General features: G+C 41.7%; 1 protein-coding gene across 2 annotated transcripts; it reads right to left on the reverse strand.

Annotated features, from left to right (window-relative positions):
- Positions 1-997: 997 nt before the first annotated feature.
- LOC106578472 (myelin-associated neurite-outgrowth inhibitor) lies at positions 998-19444 on the reverse strand. Of its 2 annotated transcripts, none has more exons than XM_014157299.2 (7): positions 19062-19444; positions 18413-18507; positions 18181-18267; positions 11809-11951; positions 3627-3813; positions 3369-3481; positions 998-3069 (listed from the first exon to the last, which is right to left on the reverse strand). In XM_014157299.2, the coding sequence occupies exons 2-6, from the start codon at positions 18486-18488 to the stop codon at positions 3381-3383; spliced, it is 594 nt and encodes a 197-aa protein (XP_014012774.1). In that variant the 5' UTR covers positions 18489-18507; positions 19062-19444; the 3' UTR covers positions 998-3069; positions 3369-3380. The 2 variants fall into 2 exon arrangements, with proteins under 2 accessions (XP_014012774.1, XP_014012775.1); XM_014157300.2 differs by having other exon boundaries at positions 3627-3810; positions 19062-19436.
- Positions 19445-21322: the final 1878 nt, after the last annotated feature.

A 21322-nucleotide genomic window follows, 5' to 3' on the forward strand; every position in this document is an offset into this window, starting at 1 on the left:
AGTCATTTTCTCTGATGAATCCCCTTTCCGATTGTTTGAGGAATCTGGAAAAAAGCTTGTCCAGAGAAGAAAAGGTGAGCGCTACCATCAGTCCTGTGCCATGCCAACAGTAAAGCATCCTGAGACCATACATGTGTGGGGTTGCTTCTCAGCCAAGGGAGTGGGCTCACTCACAAATTTGCCTAAGAACACAGCCATGAATAAAGAATGGTACCAACACATCCTCCGAGAGCAACTTCTCCCAACCATCCAGGAAGAGTTGTGACGAACAATGCCTTTTCCAGCATGATGGAGCACCTTGCCATAAGGCAAAAGTGATAACTAAGTGGCTCGGGGAACAAAACATCAATATTTTGGGCTCCATGGCCAAGAAACTCCCCAGACCTTAATCCCATTGAGAACTTGTGGTCAATCCTCAAGAGGCGGGTGGACAAACAAAAACCCACAAATTCTGACAAACTCCAAGCATTGATTATGCAAGAATGGGCTGCCATCAGTCGGGATGTGGCCCAGAAGTTAATTGACAGCATGCCAGGGCGGATTGCAGAGGTCTTGAAAAAGAAGGGTCAACACTGCAAATATTGACTCTTCGCATCAACTTCATGTAATTGTCAATAAAAGCCTTTGACACTTATAAAATGCTTGTAATTATACTTCAGTATTCCATAGTAACATCTGACAAAAATATCTAAAGACACTGAAGCAGCAAACTTTGAAAATTAATATTTGTGTCATTCTCAAAACTTTTGGCCACGATTGTAGACGCTGAAGGCAGATATGAGACATATGGTCCACCTAGTGGGCATTTAAACATTATCTGACCAGATTACTGCAGTGAGCCTGAAAACAAAAGGTATCCCAATGGGCTAGCTAGACGCAGGCTTCAGAAGACATAGCTTGGAGCATGTGTTATAGTGGTCAGCTTAAACACCATATAACATGGGTCCCTAGAAATGTGAAGGTGACATGATTCAATGAAATTCTTAAATAGAAACCATTGACAATTCTCATAATTGTATTTTTTGGTCTTTCTTGAAAATAACAAAAACACATAAAACATTCAGTAACTGAGGTGACGTCTTGTAAAGGCAATATAGACGAGCAAATCAAAGACAATGATATGTTGGTGAGTTCTGGTGGGGCCTTGTAACTAGCAAACAATGTCAAGTTCTGGCTTCCTTAAAACAGAGCATCTCAAATGTGAATTTTCTTCCAATAATACTAAGCAAATTCTAATCTATTTAATACATTCAAATAAATCCAGGATAAAAGATTAAAACCTGTTAAAATGTCTCAGTTTTGCAGTGATTCTAAAGTCTGTAGCTCTTGGTGTGGTTAAACCCAAACCAATAACAGAAAGGAATCTGTAGAAATGTTCAGGTATGATACATACATTACGTCTGTATGCACAATGGCTTTAGTATTTTAATCCTCTTTCAGCAAATAGAATTATACACAAACACGCTCACATGCATACAAATGCTCTCGCACCATCACTCACTGTAGGATGGAGTCCGAATAGTTCTAAATTGCTTCCTTTTCTCAAATCCTTTCCTTTGTGACCAGTAATAGATGAAATGTCATGACAGGTCAGTCATTCTGCTAGCTTCCTTTAGGGCCAGTACTTGACTTGAACTGAAATTGGTTCCGGTATTCATTTTGGGTGCCAGATACTTTTTAGCTAATGGGAACAGGAGCTCAAGCAGTAAAACATTTGAGGTGCCTGTACTCAGGTCCGGTGAGCTCCTACCCAAGTAAAGCACTGTTCAGGGCCTCTTCGTTTCCTTTCCCTATCTAAGACCTTTAGGACTCAAGTCTGTGCTACATCTTCCATGGGCAAAGAGCGTGAATAATGTTTTCGTGTTGGAATGGATATCAGACATCTGAGACAGAGGCTTAAAACTCAAAAAGGCCCACCTTCCCATAATACAAAAATGGCCAACAAACAAATGTTAACACAGCATCCCCCAGAGAAATAATAGCATCCTAGCAACATTACCAAAAACAAGCAACGAAAACAATTGTTCTGCACAGCTTTGTGTGTTAAACTCAAGTTACCTGTTTGTGTGAAATTAACTTGTTCCTTTCTTTTAATGTTTCACATTAAGAAATGGCACCAGTGATTCAAAATTGCATTCTTTTGGATGATTTTGCATTAGTCACAGAAGGTAGATTGAGCTAGTGTTATTTCTTCTTTTACACTGAGGGTACAAAACATTAAAGAACACCTGCTGTTTCCATGAGACTGACCAGGTGAATCCAAGTGAAAGCTATGATCCCTTATTGAAGGATTTTCAAGCCTTGAGACATGGATTGTGTATGTGTGCCAATCAGATGGTGAATGAGCAAGACAAAAGATTTAAGTGTCTTTGAATGGGTTATGGTAGGTGCCAGGCGCACCAGTTTGTGTCAAGAACTGCAACACTGCTGGGTTTTTCACGCTCATTGGTTTCCCATGCTTATCAAGAATGGTCCACCACCCAAAGGACATCCAGCCATCTTGACAACTGTGGGAAGCATTGGAGTCAACATGGGCCAACATCCCTGTGGAACACTTTTGACACCTTGTAGAGGCCATGCCCCGATGAATTAAAGCTGTTCTGAGGGCAAAGGGGGGTGCAACTCAATATTAGGAAGGTGTTCCTGATGTTCATACACTCAGTGTATATACACACATGCATTCAACTCAAAATGGATCTGAAAATCTAAACAAAATTCAAACTCCCTTTTCACCACTTAATAGAGTTAGCTATAAAAATCGCAAGGCAGTACACAAAACACAAGTTTGCATGGAGACTTAGCTGTCAGATATGCAGCACGGTGAGTGAAGGATTCTTGGATAGTATCATTCAAAACAGGAATAGTCAGCAGTAGGAATATTCTCTTCATCCTGTTCTGAACACACCTGGTGTTGTTTTGTAGTTAGGCTTCAGATTCACAGTATGCTTGGAAGGAAGGAAGGAAGGAAGGAAGGAAGGAAGGAAGGAAGGAAGGAAGGATAGCTGACACGAGACACCAGAGAGCGTCATCACCAACTGGAGTGTGAATGCATATCTACCATCGTCTGACCTGCAGAGAGAAGCAGAGAAACAGTTGATTAAATACACAGTAATAATACCTACTGTTGGTCTTTCTACACATAGAAGTATTTCTACTGACAGGGGGTATTATCCTAATTGACATGAAGCTATTGCCCACAGCTAACCCCCCCCCAAAAAATATATATAAATACCCTACCTGAATTTAAATATTTCCTGACTATAAATTGTAACCATTATGTATTCTAGTGTCAGTGCTGTTTCCCAGTGTTCATTCCCATCCATATTGACCGGAGAGAATATGATATGGAGGATGTATTCAGTACTCACAGTGCCATCACTTTACCACTGGGGGGGAACATAGCTGTAGGTGGGTACGCCTGGGTGTCGGTATGTGGGCATTGTAACTTGGTGGGGGGTGGGGGAGTGCGTCAACAAAGTTCCTGGAGAAAGGAAGGAGGTGGGAGAGGTCCGGAAATTAGACAGCGCAAAACCCATTTATTTAACACTGTTGCGAGCGGATTGTGTGTATTAAAACGGTTTTAAAAAATGGTAAACGCATAAAAACAAATTCTAAATGGAACTCACCGGCTGACATGGCCATAGTGGTCCCTGCTATCATCCCCATGGCTACGCCGTTGTGGGGGCGGGACTGGTGGTGCATGGGCGGGGCATACATGGCTGCTGGCATCCCATTGGACTGGACCACTGTAGTGTGATGAATGACATGGGGTGGGGCTGCGTACAGAGGCTGTGTGTAGTAAGTGCCTTGCTGCTGAGAGAGAGAGACAAGTGTTATTAGGTACAGTTTTATGAAACAGAATGTAATATTTTAAACTGTATATACAGTTGAAGTCAGAAGTTTACATACACCTTAGCCAAATACATTTAAACTCAATTTCACAATTCCTGACATTTAATCCCAGTAAAAATGCCCCGTCTTAGGTCAGTTAGGATCACCACTTTATTTTAAGAATGTGAAATTTCAGAATAATAGTAGAGAGATTTATTTCAGCTTTTATTTTTTCATAACATTCCCAGTGGGTCAGAGGTTTACATACACTCAATGAGTAATTGGTAGTGTTAACTCGAAATGACACAACGACAAGGTTCCAGTTTAACAAAGTTTACTATACCGTATGAACACACTCTAGGCTAGGTCCATCAACCACAAGACTTCCTGCACAGGCGCACTCTTGACTGAGTGATAGCCCCGTAATAACAGAAATATAGGGATACTTAAAACATGAACTTAACAATCTCCCCCTTTTCTTTAAAGACAAATTAAACATCAACAACATAATTAAAAATGTCCAAGTATTATTCAAGTTCCCCATTACAAATGGGTTGTGTGACCGTTTATATTTGTATTACTCAAGCTGCCACTTTCCATTACTGAGAGCCTGTAGGAGGAGAGCCTGTAGGAGGAGAGCCTGTAGGAGGAGAGCCTGTAGGAGGAGAGCCTGTAGGAGGAGAGCCTGTAGGAGGAGAGCCTGTAGGAGGAGAGCCTGTAGGAGCACAAGACCGGATGCTCCTTTTTCAGTCAGACAGTCAGCAAGCTGTTCCTTTGTGGTCGACCACAGAATCCGCTGGATTCTCTGTGCTTGAATAAGTTCCTTGCTGCTGCTAATCTCAAGACGAAGTCTTTTCTCTGTGACAGACTTGGTTGACTTCAAAGCATCAACTAATGAGTAGTTAGTTGTCAGTGACACAAACTACAGGTAGAATGTGCCGTTTTGTCTCACCAGTGGTAAGCTCTGAGAACAGAGTTGCAAGAAAGATCGCATTGTCAATTCCATCCGCAAGAGCAAGTGTTTCTCCAGCAAGTGTGCTTCGGACAACCCTTCTGATCCTTTTTGACTGCCAACAGATAGGTGAGAATCTTCCTCCTTCACCCATTAACACGATTAGATGTCCACCTTGTGTGCCTCCATCTGTAAGGTTCCCTAGCGAAGCATCACTGAAGACAACTAGTTTCAAAAGAGTCATCTTTTCCAACATGCTGAAACTTTAAAGTCACTTGTTGTGATTTCAGTTTACGAACAACTTTGTTTGCCTCATGAATGGTTTGTACAGTGGCGTGTTTTGTGTTAGATGCCAAGTTGCAACCATCAAACATTACATCAGGTCTACTCTGTCTAGCAACCCATAAACTTTGTCCTATCTTTGAACTCAATTGATTAGCTTCAATTCCACAGAGGGGAATTCCTTTGTACGGCTCTTGAAGAATCCATGTGAATGGGTTGAAGATTCTTGATATAGCTCTCCTGTTGCATCAGTATTGTTCCATCAACTGTAATAAACTCTATGCCAACATAACAAAAATGATCATGCTCCTCACGGCCGACCTGGAAAACAGCTTTGAGGTTTGGAATCACAGTTGTAGCAAAGGTCTGTGAGCCACCCCAGATAAAATCATCAACATGACAGGCAAGTACTCCAGTCACATTGCAGTCTTGATCAAGCCAATAGAAGACTGCAGGATCCACTTGTGACATTTTTCCACCTGTATTCAGCATTGTTGCCTTGATTTTGTTGTACCAGTAGAGTGATGCATCTGCCAGTCTATACACACACTTCTTTAGTTTCCACAGTGTTCCTTCGCATTTAGCTTCAGGCGGAGGTCGGATGTGAATGTCCCTTGACAGCTCTGTTCCCTGCTAAAATGCAGATTTGATGTCTATGGAATTAAGTTTCCATTTTTTCTGGCAGATCACTGACATCAGCAATCGGAGTGACTCTGAGGCGCATGTCGGTGAGTCTTTTGGGAGTTGTTTAGCAGCCAGCTCCTCAAAACCTCTAGACGTGCTTTAGGCACTATTCCAGTTAAGGATTCTTTAAGGGTACACACCCACCTTGTTGAGACACATTTTTGGCCAATGTCTTTGACTTCCTCAAACACTCCATTTTTCCTCCAATTACTGAGCTCATCTAGCTTAGCTGAGTCAAATGACACGTCCTTTGTTTCAAGTACATCATTTTGAATGTCATTCTGTTTTTCTCGATTTTCCATTGGTTCAATTCTGAGATTATCTACAAGTGACAGGTCAGCTGACCCTGTTGTACCAGACAGTGTAGCTGGTTCAGAGTACTGCAAGTTGTACCAGTTTTGGTGTTTTCCTTTGGCTTTTCCTGCTCGTCCAATGACGGTTGCTGTATGTGGAATACCACTTTCTCTGTCCATGTATTTAACAGTTTGTCCAGTTTTCAGATTGGAACAACCATGTTCTCTTAACACGTGGCTGTTGAATGTTTTCCTCATTTGAACGCTCAACAGTATTATCTGTGGCATGGTTGAAGTTCTCTGCTTCCTTTCCTGCCAGTTTGCATATCATTGGATGTGACATCTGGTAGGTTTGTGTCTGTTACCGTGTCCTTTTCATTAGGATGATTCTCAGCAACAGCCCCTCTATCTTGATGATCATTTACTTTCCGCAATCTTGAGTGATGCACCCTGACAATGATGCCTCCGTGCCTCACAAATATCACCACACCATCTTGGCCAATGACTACTCCCGGTCCCTTCCACTCTTGACAGTCAACTCGTTTGTAGTACACTTTGTTTCCAGTTTCGTACTTCTCATCGGTGGGTCGTAGCTGTTTACGCAGAGCCCTGCGAATTCTTTCTGAGCACTCTGCTTCAGTGAACGCTTTTCTCGCTGCATGTAGTGCTGAAAGGTGCTGTCCCACCCATGTACTCACACTGGTCCCTTCTAGTGCTGGTGGCTTGTCAACCAGTACAGAGGGAAGATTAGGGTTCTGCCCGAACACTAGTTGGTATGGGCTGTAACCATGAACATTGTGCATTTTGCCATCAAAGCCCAATCTAGGGCTGTGTTCGTCACATCCATTGTCTTGCTTAACTTTCAGCATGATCTCTGTGAGTGTTTGATTATGTCTCTCCAGAAGTCCATTGCTCCATGGACTGTATGCAGCAGTTGTCTTTACTTCCATGTTGAAGTTCTCTGCCATTTCTCTTATTTCATTATTATTGAATTCTCCTCCATTGTCACTGTACAATTTCTGGGGAGGGCCATGCACACATATCCAGGAATGCATGAAGTGCTTGACGATGTCACTGGGTTTCTTTGTATTCACAATGCTTCCAGCGCTGAAGTGTGTGAAGTGGTCGATTATGTGAAGGTACCACACACTTGGTGCTAACTCATGTAGATCTACAGCCACTGTTTCATTGTATTTGGAAGCTAGTGGCAACCAACAGCTAGTTTGGGCATAGGTTTACTGTATTTTTGACATGTCTCACAACTGTTAACTTCTCTAGGGTAGGGGGCAGTATTTTGACGTCCGGATGAAAGGCGTGCCCGTAGTAAACTGCCTGCTACTCAGTCTCAGAAGGTAGGATATGCATATTATTAGTAGATTTGGATAGAAAACACTCTGAAGTTTCTAAAACTGTTTGAATGATGTCTGTGAGTATAACAGAACTCATATGGCAGGCAAAAACCTGAGAAAAATCCAACCAGGAAGTGTGGAAATCTGAGGTTTGTAGTTTTTCAAGTGATTGCCTATACAATATACAGTGACTTAGGGTTCATTTTGCACTTCCTAAGGCTTCCACTAGATGTCAACAGTCTTTAGAACGTTGTTTCATGCTTCTACTGTGACTGGGGAGAGAATAAGAGTATATGGAGTCAGATGACTGAGAGAATGACATGAGTTCTGTGGCGCGTGCTCACGTGAGAGTTAGCTGTGTTCCTTTTCTTTTTTGAAGACCATGGGATTGTCCGGTTGGAATATTACTGAAGATTTATGATAAAAACATCCTAAAGATTGATGCTATACATCGTTTGACATGTTTCTACGAACGTAAATATAACTTTTTTTGACGTTGTCGTGACATTTTGTGTGCGCTTCCTGCAAACAAAAAGGAGGTATTTGGACATAAATGATGGACTTTATCGAACAACACAAACATTTATAATGCCATTTCTGATTTTAGTTGACTCCAAAATGGCGGGTATCTGTATTGCTTGTTGTTGGTGTCTGAGCGCTGCACTCAGATTATTACAAAATGTGCTTTCGCCGTAAAGCTTTTTGGAAATTTGACACAGTGGTTGCATTAACCTCTCTGGGGTATGTGGGACGCTAGCGTCCCATCCGCGGGACACTATTCAACAGCCAGTGAAATAGCAGGGCGGCAAATTCAAAACAAAAATCTCATAATTCAAATTTCTCAAACATACAACTATTATATCCCATTTTAAAGATACAGTTCTCGTTAATCCAACCACATTGTCCGATTTCAAAAAGGCTTTACGGCGAAAGCATAACATTAGATTATGTTATGACAGCGCCGAGACAAGAAAAACCACAGCCATTTTCCAAGCAAGGAGAGGCGTCACAAAAACCAGAAATACAGCTAAAATTAATCACTAACCTTTGATGATCTTCATCAGATGGCACTCATAGGACTTCATGTTACACAGTACATGTATGTTTTGCTCGATAAAGTTCATATTTATATCCAAAAAACCCATTTTACATTGGCGTGTAATGTTCAGAAATGTTTTGCCTCCCAAAACTTCCGGTGAATGAGCACATCAATTTACAGAAATACTCATCATAAACGTTGATAAAATATTAAACAGTTATTCAAAGAATTATAGATACACTTCTCCTTAACTATCTGCTGTAGAATGGAAATACTCATCATTATTCCCTGAACTGCTAAGTAACTTCTGAAGTCTGTCAACTGTAGCATGTCCAAACTGTTTGTGAAGCTTTAACAATACTTTGTGTTTTTCTTTTGTGTTCATGTTCTCAGTGACTGTCAGAATCTCCATGTGCTCTGTGTCCATCAGAATCTCATTTTTACATGGACTCTGTGTGATGTCTTTGTCTAAAATGTTTACACAATAGTGGCCTGAGGTAGTAAGTTCAAGAGTCACTGGTTGTTTAAACATCACTGCCTTGTCATTTTTTATGTCTAGTACAGCCCCTGCCTTCTTGAGGGAAGCTTTGCTTAATAATATGGGAATATCTGTAGGGACCATTCTGTTTCAATGTGACACTTAGTCTGACCAATTTTTGCTGGTATCTTAACTCTCTTGGTAGAATGGACAATTCTCCCATCTCCAAATTTGAAAGCTCTGTTGCTTGGTGTGTCAATCATATTTTGTACTTCTTTCATATTTAGTTCACTGATATAGCTATCAAGCCATTTTGCGCCACACACTGTCCGTGTACATGCAGTATCAATCACAGCAGATCCTAAGGATTCAACTATAACATTTACATTTAAGTCATTTAGCAGACGCTCTTATATAAAAATCTCAGTATCAGAAGCAGATTCATTTGAAAACAGTGTAATGTTACACTGCTCTCTCTCTCTGTGTGTACATTTTCCTCTGATAGTTTAACTTGTTCATTTTTATGAGGACAGTCTTTAACCCAATGGTAAGTGCTTTTGATCTCCTTCCATATTTGTCCAGTGGATTTGTGCCGGGAAATAGCGCCCTCTTCTGGTTGTCTTCAGAACGTGGCCTTTTGGCGCCTTTTCTCTGCTGCTCAGTGTAATATGCTGCGTCACTCACTTGCATTCCATCTGTTAACGGCGCGACAGACGTCTTTTCACCAAAAAATATTTTTAGTGCCAACTTCATTGATGCAAAAGTCAGCATAGTACAAGCAGTCAAAGCCAACTGTTTCCCCCTACCATCTAGACTGGCAGTATCTAGCAACTTGAAAGCTAACACTGCATCTGGGAGAACCATGTCGTACTTCCGCATCCTACTGTACCTCTGTTCGAAATCAATGATGTAATCCGTCATTGCAACCGAAATATCTCTCGTAACACTGTCAAAGTTTGAATATGACTCGTAGGCACGGTCTTTCTCTTCTTTAAGAAATACAGAATCCAGTGCTCTGATCAAAGTTCCCATACCATCATGTTCAAATCCTCAACCGATATTTCCAGTGCTGTATCTCTCGCTCTTCCCTCGAGCGATAATACCACCGCAAGTGCTTGCTTTTTCGCGTCCAGATTCCAAGTTAATTTTTCCAACTTTCGTACGACCTCTTCTCGTCGAAGCGAGGTGGCACATTGTAGTTATTAGCCAGCCTCTGCTACCAATGTTAACTCAATGACACAACGACAAGGTTCCAGTTTAACAAAGTTCACTATACCGTATGAACACACTACATGGTAGCCATTCCACTCTAGGCTAGGTCCATCAACGACAACACTTCCTGCGCAGGGGCACTCTTGAATGAGTGATAGCCCCATAATAACAGAAATATAGGGATACTTAAAACATGAACTTAACAGGTAGCATTGCCTTTAAATTGTTTAACTTGGGTCAACGGTTTCATGTAGCCTTCCACAAGCATCCTACAATAAGTTTGGTGAATTTTGGCCCATTCCTCCTGACAGAGCTGGTGTAACTGAGTCAGGTATGTTGCTTCAATATATCCACATAATTTACCTGCCTCATGATGCCATCTATTTTGTGAAGTGCACCAGTCCCTCCTGCAGCAAAGCACCCCCACAACATGATACTGCCACCCCCGTGCTTCACGGTTGGGATGGTGTTCTTCGGCTTGCAAGCCTCCCCCTTTTTCCACCAAACATAACAATGGTCATTATGGCCAAACAGCTCTATTTTTGTTTCATCAGACCAGAGGACATTTCTCCAAAAAGTACAATCTTTATCCCCATGTGGAGATGCAAATCCGTAGTCTGGCTTTTTTAATGGCGGTTTTGGAGCAGTGGCTTCTTCCTTGCTGAGCGGCCTTTCAGGTTATGTCCATATAGGACTTGTTTTACTGTGGATATAGACACTTTTGTACCCGTTTCCTCCAGCATCTTCACAAGGTCCTTTGCTGTTGTTCTGGGATTGATTAGCACTTTTCGCACCAAAGTACGTTCATCTCTAGGAGACAGAACGTGTCTCCTTCATGAGAGGTATGATGGCTGCGTGGTCCCATGGTGTTTATACTTGCATACTATTGTTTGTACAGATGAACGTGGTACCTTCAGGTGTTTGGAAATTGCTCCCAAGGATGGACCAGACTTGTAGAGGTCTACAATTTTGTTTCTGAGGTCTTGCATGATTTCTTTTGATTTTCCCATGTCAAGCAAAGAGGCACTGAGTTTGAAGGTAGGCCTTGAAATATATCCACAGGTACACCTCCAATTGACTCAAATTATGTCAATTAGCCTAAAGCCATGACATCATTTTCTGGAATTTCCCAAGATGTTAAAAGGCACAATCAACTTAGTGTATGTAAACGTCTGAGCCACTGGAATTGTGATACAGTGAATTATAAGTGTAAATAATCTGTCTGCAAACAATTGTTGGAAAAATTACTTGTGTCATGCACAAAGTAGATGTTCTAACTGACTTGCCAAAACTATACTTTGTAAACAAGAAATTTGTGGAGTGAAAGACGAGTTTTAATGACTCCAACATAAGTGTATGTAAACTTCCGACATCAACTGTAACTGCCTTAATGTTGCCCCAGGAAGAGTAGTGACACCTACTGTCACTGCCTTAATGTGACCCCAGGAAGAGTAAATACCAAAACAAATGTCAGTGCCGCAGTAAGACAAGTACAACTACAGCAGCAAGCTAATGTGTATCTTAACTGTCTAAGGCAGACCTATGTAACTGTTATGACCTTGTAGCAATGCAGCTATAAATACCAATTCTGCAGTACAACAAATAAGTTAAACAGGTTCAGTTACATCATACTACTTCAGACAGTAGAGGCAGATGATGTCAGTTGACTAACTGACTGACTGACTGACCTGTGTGTAGGGGATCTGTTGGGGGTAGGTGCTCCTCACAGGGAAGACTGCTGCAGGATAGAGGTTGGGTGATGAGGAGTAGGGTGGGACAGCCCCTGTGGTGGGCGAGCAGGTCATTTTAAAAGGAGTGCCCGGAACGTAACCTATAAGAGAGGGTTTCAGAGATATAAACACACAGCAAGGAGAGACGTTGTTAACACACCGTCTAGGGTATTACACATTTTAACAGGAGAAAAAAAAAATATATATATACATTTTAGGCCTTTGTCCATTGACAGGGTTCCCCAACTGGTGGCCCGTGGGCCGAATTTGGTCCGCCGGTGGTTTTATTTGGCCCACCATGTTCTGAGCAACAAAAATATATACAGTTGATGTTGGAAGCTTACACACACTTAGGTTGGAGTCACTAAAACTAGTTTTTCAACCACTCCACAATTGTCTTGTTAACAAACTATAGTTTTGGCAAGTCGGTTAGGACATCTACTTTGTGCATGACAAGTAATTTTTCCAACAATTGATTACAGACAGATTATTTAACTGTATCACAATTCCAGTGGGTCAGAAGTTTACATACACTAAGTTGACAGTGCCTTTAAACAGCTTGGAAAATTCCAGAAAATTATGTCATGGCTTTAGAAGCTTCAGATAGGCTAACTGACATTATTTGAGTCAATTGGATTTGTACCTGGGGATATACACTGCTCAAAAAAATAAAGGGAACACTTAAACAACACAATGTAACTCCAAGTCAATCACACTTCTGTGAAATCAAACTGTCCACTTAAGAAGCAACACTGATTGACAATAAATTTCACATGCTGTTGTGCAAATGGAATAGACAACAGGTGAAAATTATAGGCAATTAGCAAGACACCCCCAATAAAGGAGTGGTTCTGCAGGTGGTGACCACAGACCACTTCTCAGTTCCTATGCTTCCTGGCTGATGTTTTGGTCACTTTTGAATGCTGGCGGTGCTTTCACTCTAGTGGTAGCATGAGACGGAGTCTACAACCCACACAAGTGGCTCAGGTAGTGCAGCTCATCCAGGATGGCACATCAATGCGAGCTGTGGCAAGAAGGTTTGCTGTGTCTGTCAGCGTAGTGTCCAGAGCATGGAGGCGCTACCAAGAGACAGGCCAGTACATCAGGAGACGTGGAGGAGGCCAACAACCCAGCAGCAGGGCCGCTACCTCCGCCTTTGTGCAAGGAGGAGCACTGCCAGAGCCCTGCAAAAATGACCTCCAGCAGGCCACAAATGTGCATGTGTCTGCTCAAACGGTCAGAAACAGACACCATGAGGGTGGTATGAGGGCCCGACGTCCACAGGTGGGGGTTGTGCTTACAGCCCAACACCGTGCAGGACGTTTGGCATTTGCCAGAGAACACCAAGATTGGCAAATTCGGCACTGGCGCCCTGTGCTCTTCACAGATGAAGCATGTGACAGACGTGACAGAGTCTGGAGACGCCGTGGAGAACGTTCTGCTGCCTGCAACATCCTCCTGCATGACCGGTTTGGCGGTGGGTCAGTCATGGTGTGGGATGGCATTTCTTTGGGGGACCGCACAGCCCTGCATGTGCTTGCCAGAGGTAGCCTGACTGCCATTAGGTACCGAGATGAGATCCTCAGACCCCTTGTGAGACCATATGCTGGTGCGGTTGGCCCTGGGTTCCTCCTAATGCAAGACAATGCTAGACCTCGTGTGGCTGGAGTGTGTCAGCAGTTCCTGCAAGAGGAAGGCATTGATGCTATGGACTGGCCCGCCCGTTCCCCAGACCTGAATCCAATTGAGCACATCTGGGACATCATGTCTCGCTCCATCCACCAACGCCACGTTGCACCACAGACTGTCCAGGAGTTGGCAGATGCTTTAGTCCAGGTCTGGGAGGAGATCCCTCAGGAGACCATCTGCAACCTCATCAGGAGCATGCCCAAGCGTTGTAGGGAGGTCATACACACTACTGAGCCTAATTTTGACTTGTTTTAAGGACATTACATCAAAGTTGGATCAGCCTGTAGTGTGGTTTTCCACAAATCCAGACCTCCATGGGTTGATAAATTGGATTTCCATTGATTATTTTCGTGTGATTTTGTTGTCAGCACATTCAACTATATAAAGAAAAAAGTATTTAATAAGATTATTTCATTCATTCAGATCTAGGATGTGTTATTTTAGTGTTCCCTTTATTTTTTTGAGCAGTATATTTCAAGGCCTACCTTCAAACTCAGTGCCTCTTTGCTTGACATCATAGGAAAATCAAAAGAAATCAGCCAAGACCTCAGACAAAAAGGACCTTGTGAAGATGCTGGAGGAAACAGGTACAAAAGTATCCATATCCACAGTAAAACAAGTCCTATATCGACATAACCTGAAAGGCTGTTCAGCAAGGAAGAAGCCACTGCTCCAAAACCGCCATAAAAAAGTCAGACTACGGGTTGCAACTGCACATGGGGAAAAATATCGTACTTTTTGGAGAAATGTCCTCTAGTCTGATGAAACAAAAATATAACTGTTTGGCCATAATGACCATCATTATGTTTGGAGGAAAAAGGGGGATGCTTGCAAGCCGAAGAACACCATCCCATCTGTGAAGCACGGGGGTGGAAGCATCATGTTGTGGGTGTGCTTTGCTGCAGGGGGGACTGGTGCACTTCACAAAATAGATGGCTTCATGAGGAAGGAAAATTATGTGGATATATTGAAGCAACATCTCAAGACATCCGTCAGGAAGTTAAAGCTTGATCGCAAATGGGTCTTCCAAATGGACAATGACCCCAAGCATACTTCCAAAGTTGTGGCAAAATGGCTTAAGGTCAACAAAGTCAAGGTATTGGAGTGGCCATCATAAAGCCCTGACCTCAATCCTATAGAAAATTTGTGGGCAGACTGAAAAAGTGGGTGCGAGCAAGGAGGCCTAAAAACCTGACTCAGTTACACCAGCTCTGTCAGGAGGAATGGGCCAAGATTTACCCAACTTATTGTGGGAAGCTTGTGGAAGGCTACCCGAAACATTTTGACCCAAGTTATACAATTTAAAGGCAATGCTACCAATTACTAATTGAGTGTATGTAAACTTCTGACCCACTGGGAATGTGATGAAAAAAATAAAAGCTGAAATAAATCTCTACTATTATTCTGACATTTCACATTCTTAAAATCAAGTGGTGATCCTAACTGACCTAAGACAGGGAATTTTTACTAGGATTAAAATGTCAGGAATTGTGAATTTAAAAAAAAATGTATTTGGCTAAGGTGTATGTAAACTTCCGACTTCAACTGTAATATATACAGTGGATATAAAAAGTCTACACACCCCTGTTAAAATGCCTGGTTTTTGTGATGTAAAAGAATGAGACAAAGAAATCATGTCAGAACTTTTTCTACTGTTAATGTGACCTATAATGTGAATAATTCAATTGAAAAACAAACTGAAATCTTCGAGGGGGGGAAATGAAAAATAAAAACCTTACAATGACCTGGTTGCATAAGTGTGCACACCCTCTTATAACTGGGGATGTGGCTGTGTTCAGAATTAACCAATCACATTCAAACTCATGTTAAATAGAAGTCATTACACACCTGCCATCATTTAAAGTGACTGATTAATCACAAATAAAGTTCAGCTGTTCTAGTAGGATTTGACATTTTCTTAGTTGCATCACAGAGCAAAAGCCATGGTCCGCAGAGAGCTTCCAAAGCATCAGAGGGATCTCATTGTTGAAAGATATCAGTCAGGAGAAGGGTACAAAATAATTTCCAAAGCATTACATATACCATGGAACACAGTGAAAACAGTTATCATCAAGTGGAGAAAATATGTTACCACAGAGACATTACCAAGAACTGGATGTCCCTCCAAAATGTATGAAAAGACGAGAAGAAAACTGGTCAGGGAGGCTTCCAAGAGGCCTACAGCAACATTAAAGGAACTGCAGGAATTTCTGGAAAGTACTGGCTGTGTGCTACATGTGACAACAATCTCCCGTATTCTTCATATGAATGGGCTATGGGGTAGGGTGGCAAGACAGAAGCCTTTTCTTACAATGAAAAACATCCAAGCCCGGCTGAAGTTTACAAAAACAAACAAGTCCCCCAAAAGCACGTGGGAAAATGTGTTATGGTCTGATGAAACCAAGGTTGAACTTTTTGGCCATAATTCCAAAAGGTATGTTTGGCGCAAAAACAACACATCACCCAAAGAACACCATACACACAGTGAAGCATGGTGGTGGCAGCATCATGCTTTGGGGCTGTTTTTCCTTCAGCTGGAACCAGGGCCTTAGTCAGGGTGGAGAGAATTATGAACAGTTCCAAATACCAGGCAATTTTGGCACAAAACCTTCAGGCGTCCGTTAGAATGCTGAAGATGAAGTTCTCCTTTCAGCACGACAACGACCCAAAGCACACATCCAAATCCACGAAAGCATGGCTTCACCAGAAGAAGATTAACGTTTTGGAATGGCCCGGTCAGAGCCCAGACCTGAATCCAATTGAACATCTCTGGGGTGATCTGAAGAGGGCTGTGCACAGGAGATGTCCTCGCAATCTGACAGATTTGGAGCGCTTTTGCAAAGAAGAGTGGGCAAATATTGCCACATCAAGATGTGCCATGTTAATAGACTCCTACCCAAAAAGACTGAGTCCTGTAATAAAATCAAAAGGTGCTTCAACAAAGTATTAGTTTAAGGGTGTGCACACTTATGCAACCAGGTTATTGTGAGATTTTTATTTTTCCCCCTCAAAGATTTCAGTTTGTTTTTCAATTGAATTGTTCACGTTATAGGTCACATTAAAAGGTGGAAAAAGTTCTGACATGATTTCTCTTTGTCTCATTATTTTACATCACAAAAACCTGGCATTTTAACAGGGGTCTGAAGACTTTTTAAATCCACCACACGCACACACACACACAACCAGTCAAAAGTTTGGACACAACCTATTCATTCCAAGGTTTTTATTTTTACTATTTTCCACATCATAGAATAATAGTGAAGACATCAAAACTATGAAATAACACATATGGAGTCATGTATAAAAAAAGTATTAAACAAATCAAAATATTTTATACATTACATTTTTCAAAGTAGCCACCCTTTGCCTTGATGCCAGCTTTGCACACTCTTGGCATTCTCTAAACCAGCTTCATGAGGTAGTCACCTGGAATGCATTTAAATTAACAGGTGTGCCTTGTTAAAAGTTAATTTGTGGAATTTCCTTCTTAATGCGTTTGAGCCAAACAGTTGTGTTGTGACAAGGTAGGGATAGTATACAGAAGTAGCCCTATTTGGTAAAAGACCAAGTCCATATTATGGCAAGAACTGCTCAAATAAGTAAAGAGAAACGACAGTCCATCAGTACTTTAAGACATGAAGGTCAGTCAATCCAGAAAATGTCAAGAACTTTCAACGTTTCTTCAAGTGCAGTCAAAAAAACCATCAAGCACTATGATGAAACTGGCTCTCACGAGGACTGTCACAGGAAAGGAAGACCCAGAGTTACCTCTGAGTTACCAGCCTCAGAAATTGCAGCCCAAATAAATGCTTCAGAGTTCAAGTAACAGACACATCTCAACATCGACTGTTCAGAGGAGATTGTGTGAATCAGGCCTTCTTGGTCGAATTGCTGCAAAGAAACCACTACTAAAGGACACCAATAAGAAGAGACTTGATTGGGCCAAGAAACACAAACAATGTACATTAGACCGGTGGAAATCTGTCCTTTGGTCTGAGGAGTCCATATTTGAGATTTTTGGTTCCAACCGCCGTGTCTTTGTGAGACGCAGAGTAGGTGAACGGATCATCTCCGCATGTTTGGTTCCCACCGTGAAGCATGGAGGATGTGTGATGGTGCTTTGCTGGTGAAACTGTCTGTGATTTATTTAGAATTCAAGGCACACTTAACCAGCATGGCTACCACAGAATTCTGCAGCAATAAGCCATCCCATCTGGTTTGCGCTTAGTGGGACTATCGTTTGTTTTTCAACAGGACAATGACCCAAAACACACCTCCAGGCTGTGTAAGGGCTATTTGACCAAGAGGGAGAGTGATGGAGTGCTGAAAAACCTTTGAATGAGTATGTGTATCCAAACTTTTGACTGGTACTTTATACCACGGGTATGACAAAACATGTATTTTTACTGCTCTAATTACGTTGGTAACCAGTTTATAATAGCAATAAGGCACCTTGGGGGCTTGTGGTATATGGGCAGTATATACCACAGCCAAGGGCTGTATCCAGGCACTCCGAGTTGCGTCATGCATAACACTAAGGTTGTGGGTTCAATTCCTAGGGATGACATACAAAAACAATCTATGCACTCACTGTACAAGAGTAGGCTACATGCAGCTCTCTGAGAGGGACTGATAACTCACCTGTGGGGAAGGCTGGGTGGTTGGCTCCAGGGTGGTACATGTTGGGAGTGTAAGCAGGGCCAGCTGAGTACCCCCCAGGAAATCCAGCTGCAGGGTCAAAGGTCATATATAAGTGACAAGAAAATCAGAAGCTCAGACATACATTTAGAGAAACAGTGTGTGTTAATTACCCACTGGTCTGTTTGGGTGGTATACATTTCCCAATCCATTACACACTAGTTACACTGCTTACCTGGGTATCCTACTAAATGTCCCTTAGGGTTGACATAGGGGACCCCTGTTGGTGCAGGGTTGTACACTGGGTTCATAATGCACTCTTTTCAGATACTGCAACAAAGACAAGACACATTGTTGAGAAAATGTATTCAGATTTTTTTTTTGTTACAAAGTATTTTATTCAGTGGCTAAGTAACTAGCTAACGTTACATTGATCAATGATTTTTTGTCATTCATAATTAGCTATCATACGGCGCCCTTTCGCTTAAACGTAATGGGACCCTTGCCTTGATCGCAGCAGTAGCTAACATTAGCTAGCTAAATGTATGTTGGTTATCGAAATATAAAATGCCTAGCGTAGCTAGCAAGCTAGATTTAAACAAACTAGATTTAAAACATGTTATTGTCCGTCTGTGCTGATAAATTTCATCAGGTAGCTATAGTAATTTAGCTAGCTACCTAACAGACATGCGTTTATCAATAGGCGATGCAGTAACTCCACAAAAACACAAGGGCCGGGCGTTTAGCATCTAACGTTCTCTATTTATCTTGTACTGGCTCTTCCAGTCACCCTTCAACTATCTCTTCGTCTTTGCCAATATTGGCAACAGGTTTAACAATAGATGTCAACTGTGATGTTAGCTCTAGTTTTCAATGATACTCACAGTTGTAATTTCTCAGTTTCCGACTGCTGTTCTTTGGCTCGACTCTTTACTTTTGGGTATTGTATTTTGGTTCTCACTGGTTGAGTTGACACTTTTTTTATGCTTGGCTCACTGCACACAAAAATGATCCAGCAGCTGGCGTCACTTCCGAGTACAGCTTGTGGCGCTGTCACGAAAACTGGGATCTCAGGAAAAACAAGGTCAAATCATGACGTTAGTGATCTTTAAGTCGGAAAGTCGGAGCTCTAGAAAGATGCCCGAGTTTCCGACATGGAATTCCGAGTTAGATGACCGTTCAAAACCATTTTTCTCAATCGGTGCTCGTTTTTCCCGACTTCCCAGTTATCTTGAAGGCATTGACATCGTAATTCAGGGATTTACGAGTTCCGAGTTCCCAGTTATTCTGAAAGCTGTATGAAGCTCATTTTGCCCATGTCACATGATGTGGTACTGTATAAAATGTTTACTTTCGCTTTACTGTCTCTCTGGGTCTGGGACGGCATTTATGTGAAACATTTTATACTCCATTATATAACTCATATATCCCAAGTAGAGTAAAAAAACACATAGGCAACGTCTGTCTTGAACCAAATAATTACGAAGTTGTACAAGTTATCATATTGGACCTGTTTAGGTGCTGGCATTGCTCAGCAATACATTATTCATACAAAACCGGTATCAAACCTGAAAGAAGCATTCTTGCATCCATCGAATAACAATTCTAACCACGAGTATTACACTATTATACAACGGGTGGGTCTAATCCTGAATGTTGATTGGTTAAAAGCGTATTCCAGTCGGTGTCTATTCCACAAATTACCACTGGCTAAATCTAATACCTTAACCCTCCTGCTGTGTTCTGGTCGAATTGGACCGATTTACAACTTTTCTCTCTGAAAAAAATGTAGTTAATTTCATCTGATTGTCATAAGGTTCCATGACTTTGTCCACACAGGGCATCTGAACACACACAATACATTTTGGGTGTTTTATTTAACTTTTGTACACCTGTGGTGTTCCCGGTCATTTTGACCAGTCATTAGAAATGAATGGGTGAGACTACAATTACTGTATAAAATTTAGTTCAGGCACATGCCCATTCATCAGATGGACACACTTCCTCTCCCAGACCCCCACATGCATGTGTGTTTGAGCACATACACACACCTCACTCCATCTTGGCTTCCATGGCAACTCCCAACCCCCAAGGGAACCTTTCCTCAATATAATATTTCCCCGCAGGAACCACACCCGTTAACATTCTAACAAACAATCGCAACATTGTTTCAATAGTATATGGAACTTTTCTCGCAGCTCTGGTATATAAAGCTTTTTTGAGGCCTTGCTCACAATTCATTCTGTGGCAGCACAATGACCAAACGATAGACTGTATGTGAGGCTCTTGATCATAACTTAGAAGTTCAAAACAAGTAATGTGAACAAGAACTTAAGTTGATAAAAAGATCTAACACAACATTAGGTGTTAATATATGTATTATTATGGATTTATAGCTGGGGCGGTCATTTTGGACCGGGAACACAGAATTAATTAACATGAAATGAACATAATAGGAAGGTTAAAATGCCTATTTACCCTGTTCCATCTGACTGTGCAATCGACTGTCTCATCAGCCCAGGCAGGGAAGTTATTAACTTGATCTCCACTATAAAAAGCATATAGACATTATCACATTTATTTTTGTCTAACATTCAGCCAGTCGAAATCATGAATCACCTGGCATCATTTTCATGGATATATACAAAGAAATGTAAATTGAAAAAATGTAAAACGAAACGAAGTGCAGATTGTTTGCGGTCTTTCCAGCTTCAGTTTGAAGTGATTGTGTTAGCTGTGTTGTTTGCTAGCTCCTCTGAACAACAGTGTCCTAACGAGAAAACACATTTTCTATGCCACCCGAAATCGTGCCTCATTAGCTTATTGTTATGGATGTATCCAAATAAATGTCACTAGAAAACAGTTGATCCCCAAGAGGTTAAACAAATGCAGCTACTGTTATTCTGTCTGCACTGTTTGAAGTTAGCCGTAGTTGGCAAGCAAGGGATAAGAACGTTGCCAGCCAGTATGGCAATGGAACATTTAGAACGAACGACTGGGTCACGTCCATAGACACAGAACAAAAAGACTCAACGTCTGGGTCTTGTCTTTGGCAACTGAACCAATTGAACGACCAGCCGGCTTGGGTAGCAACCATAGATTTGTTTCGCGACAATATCTTGTGGAAGGAAGAAATAGTATGAAT

The sequence above is a fragment of the Salmo salar genome, chromosome ssa19 (genome assembly GCF_905237065.1).
Source record: "Salmo salar chromosome ssa19, Ssal_v3.1, whole genome shotgun sequence".
Taxonomy (NCBI): domain Eukaryota; kingdom Metazoa; phylum Chordata; class Actinopteri; order Salmoniformes; family Salmonidae; genus Salmo; species Salmo salar.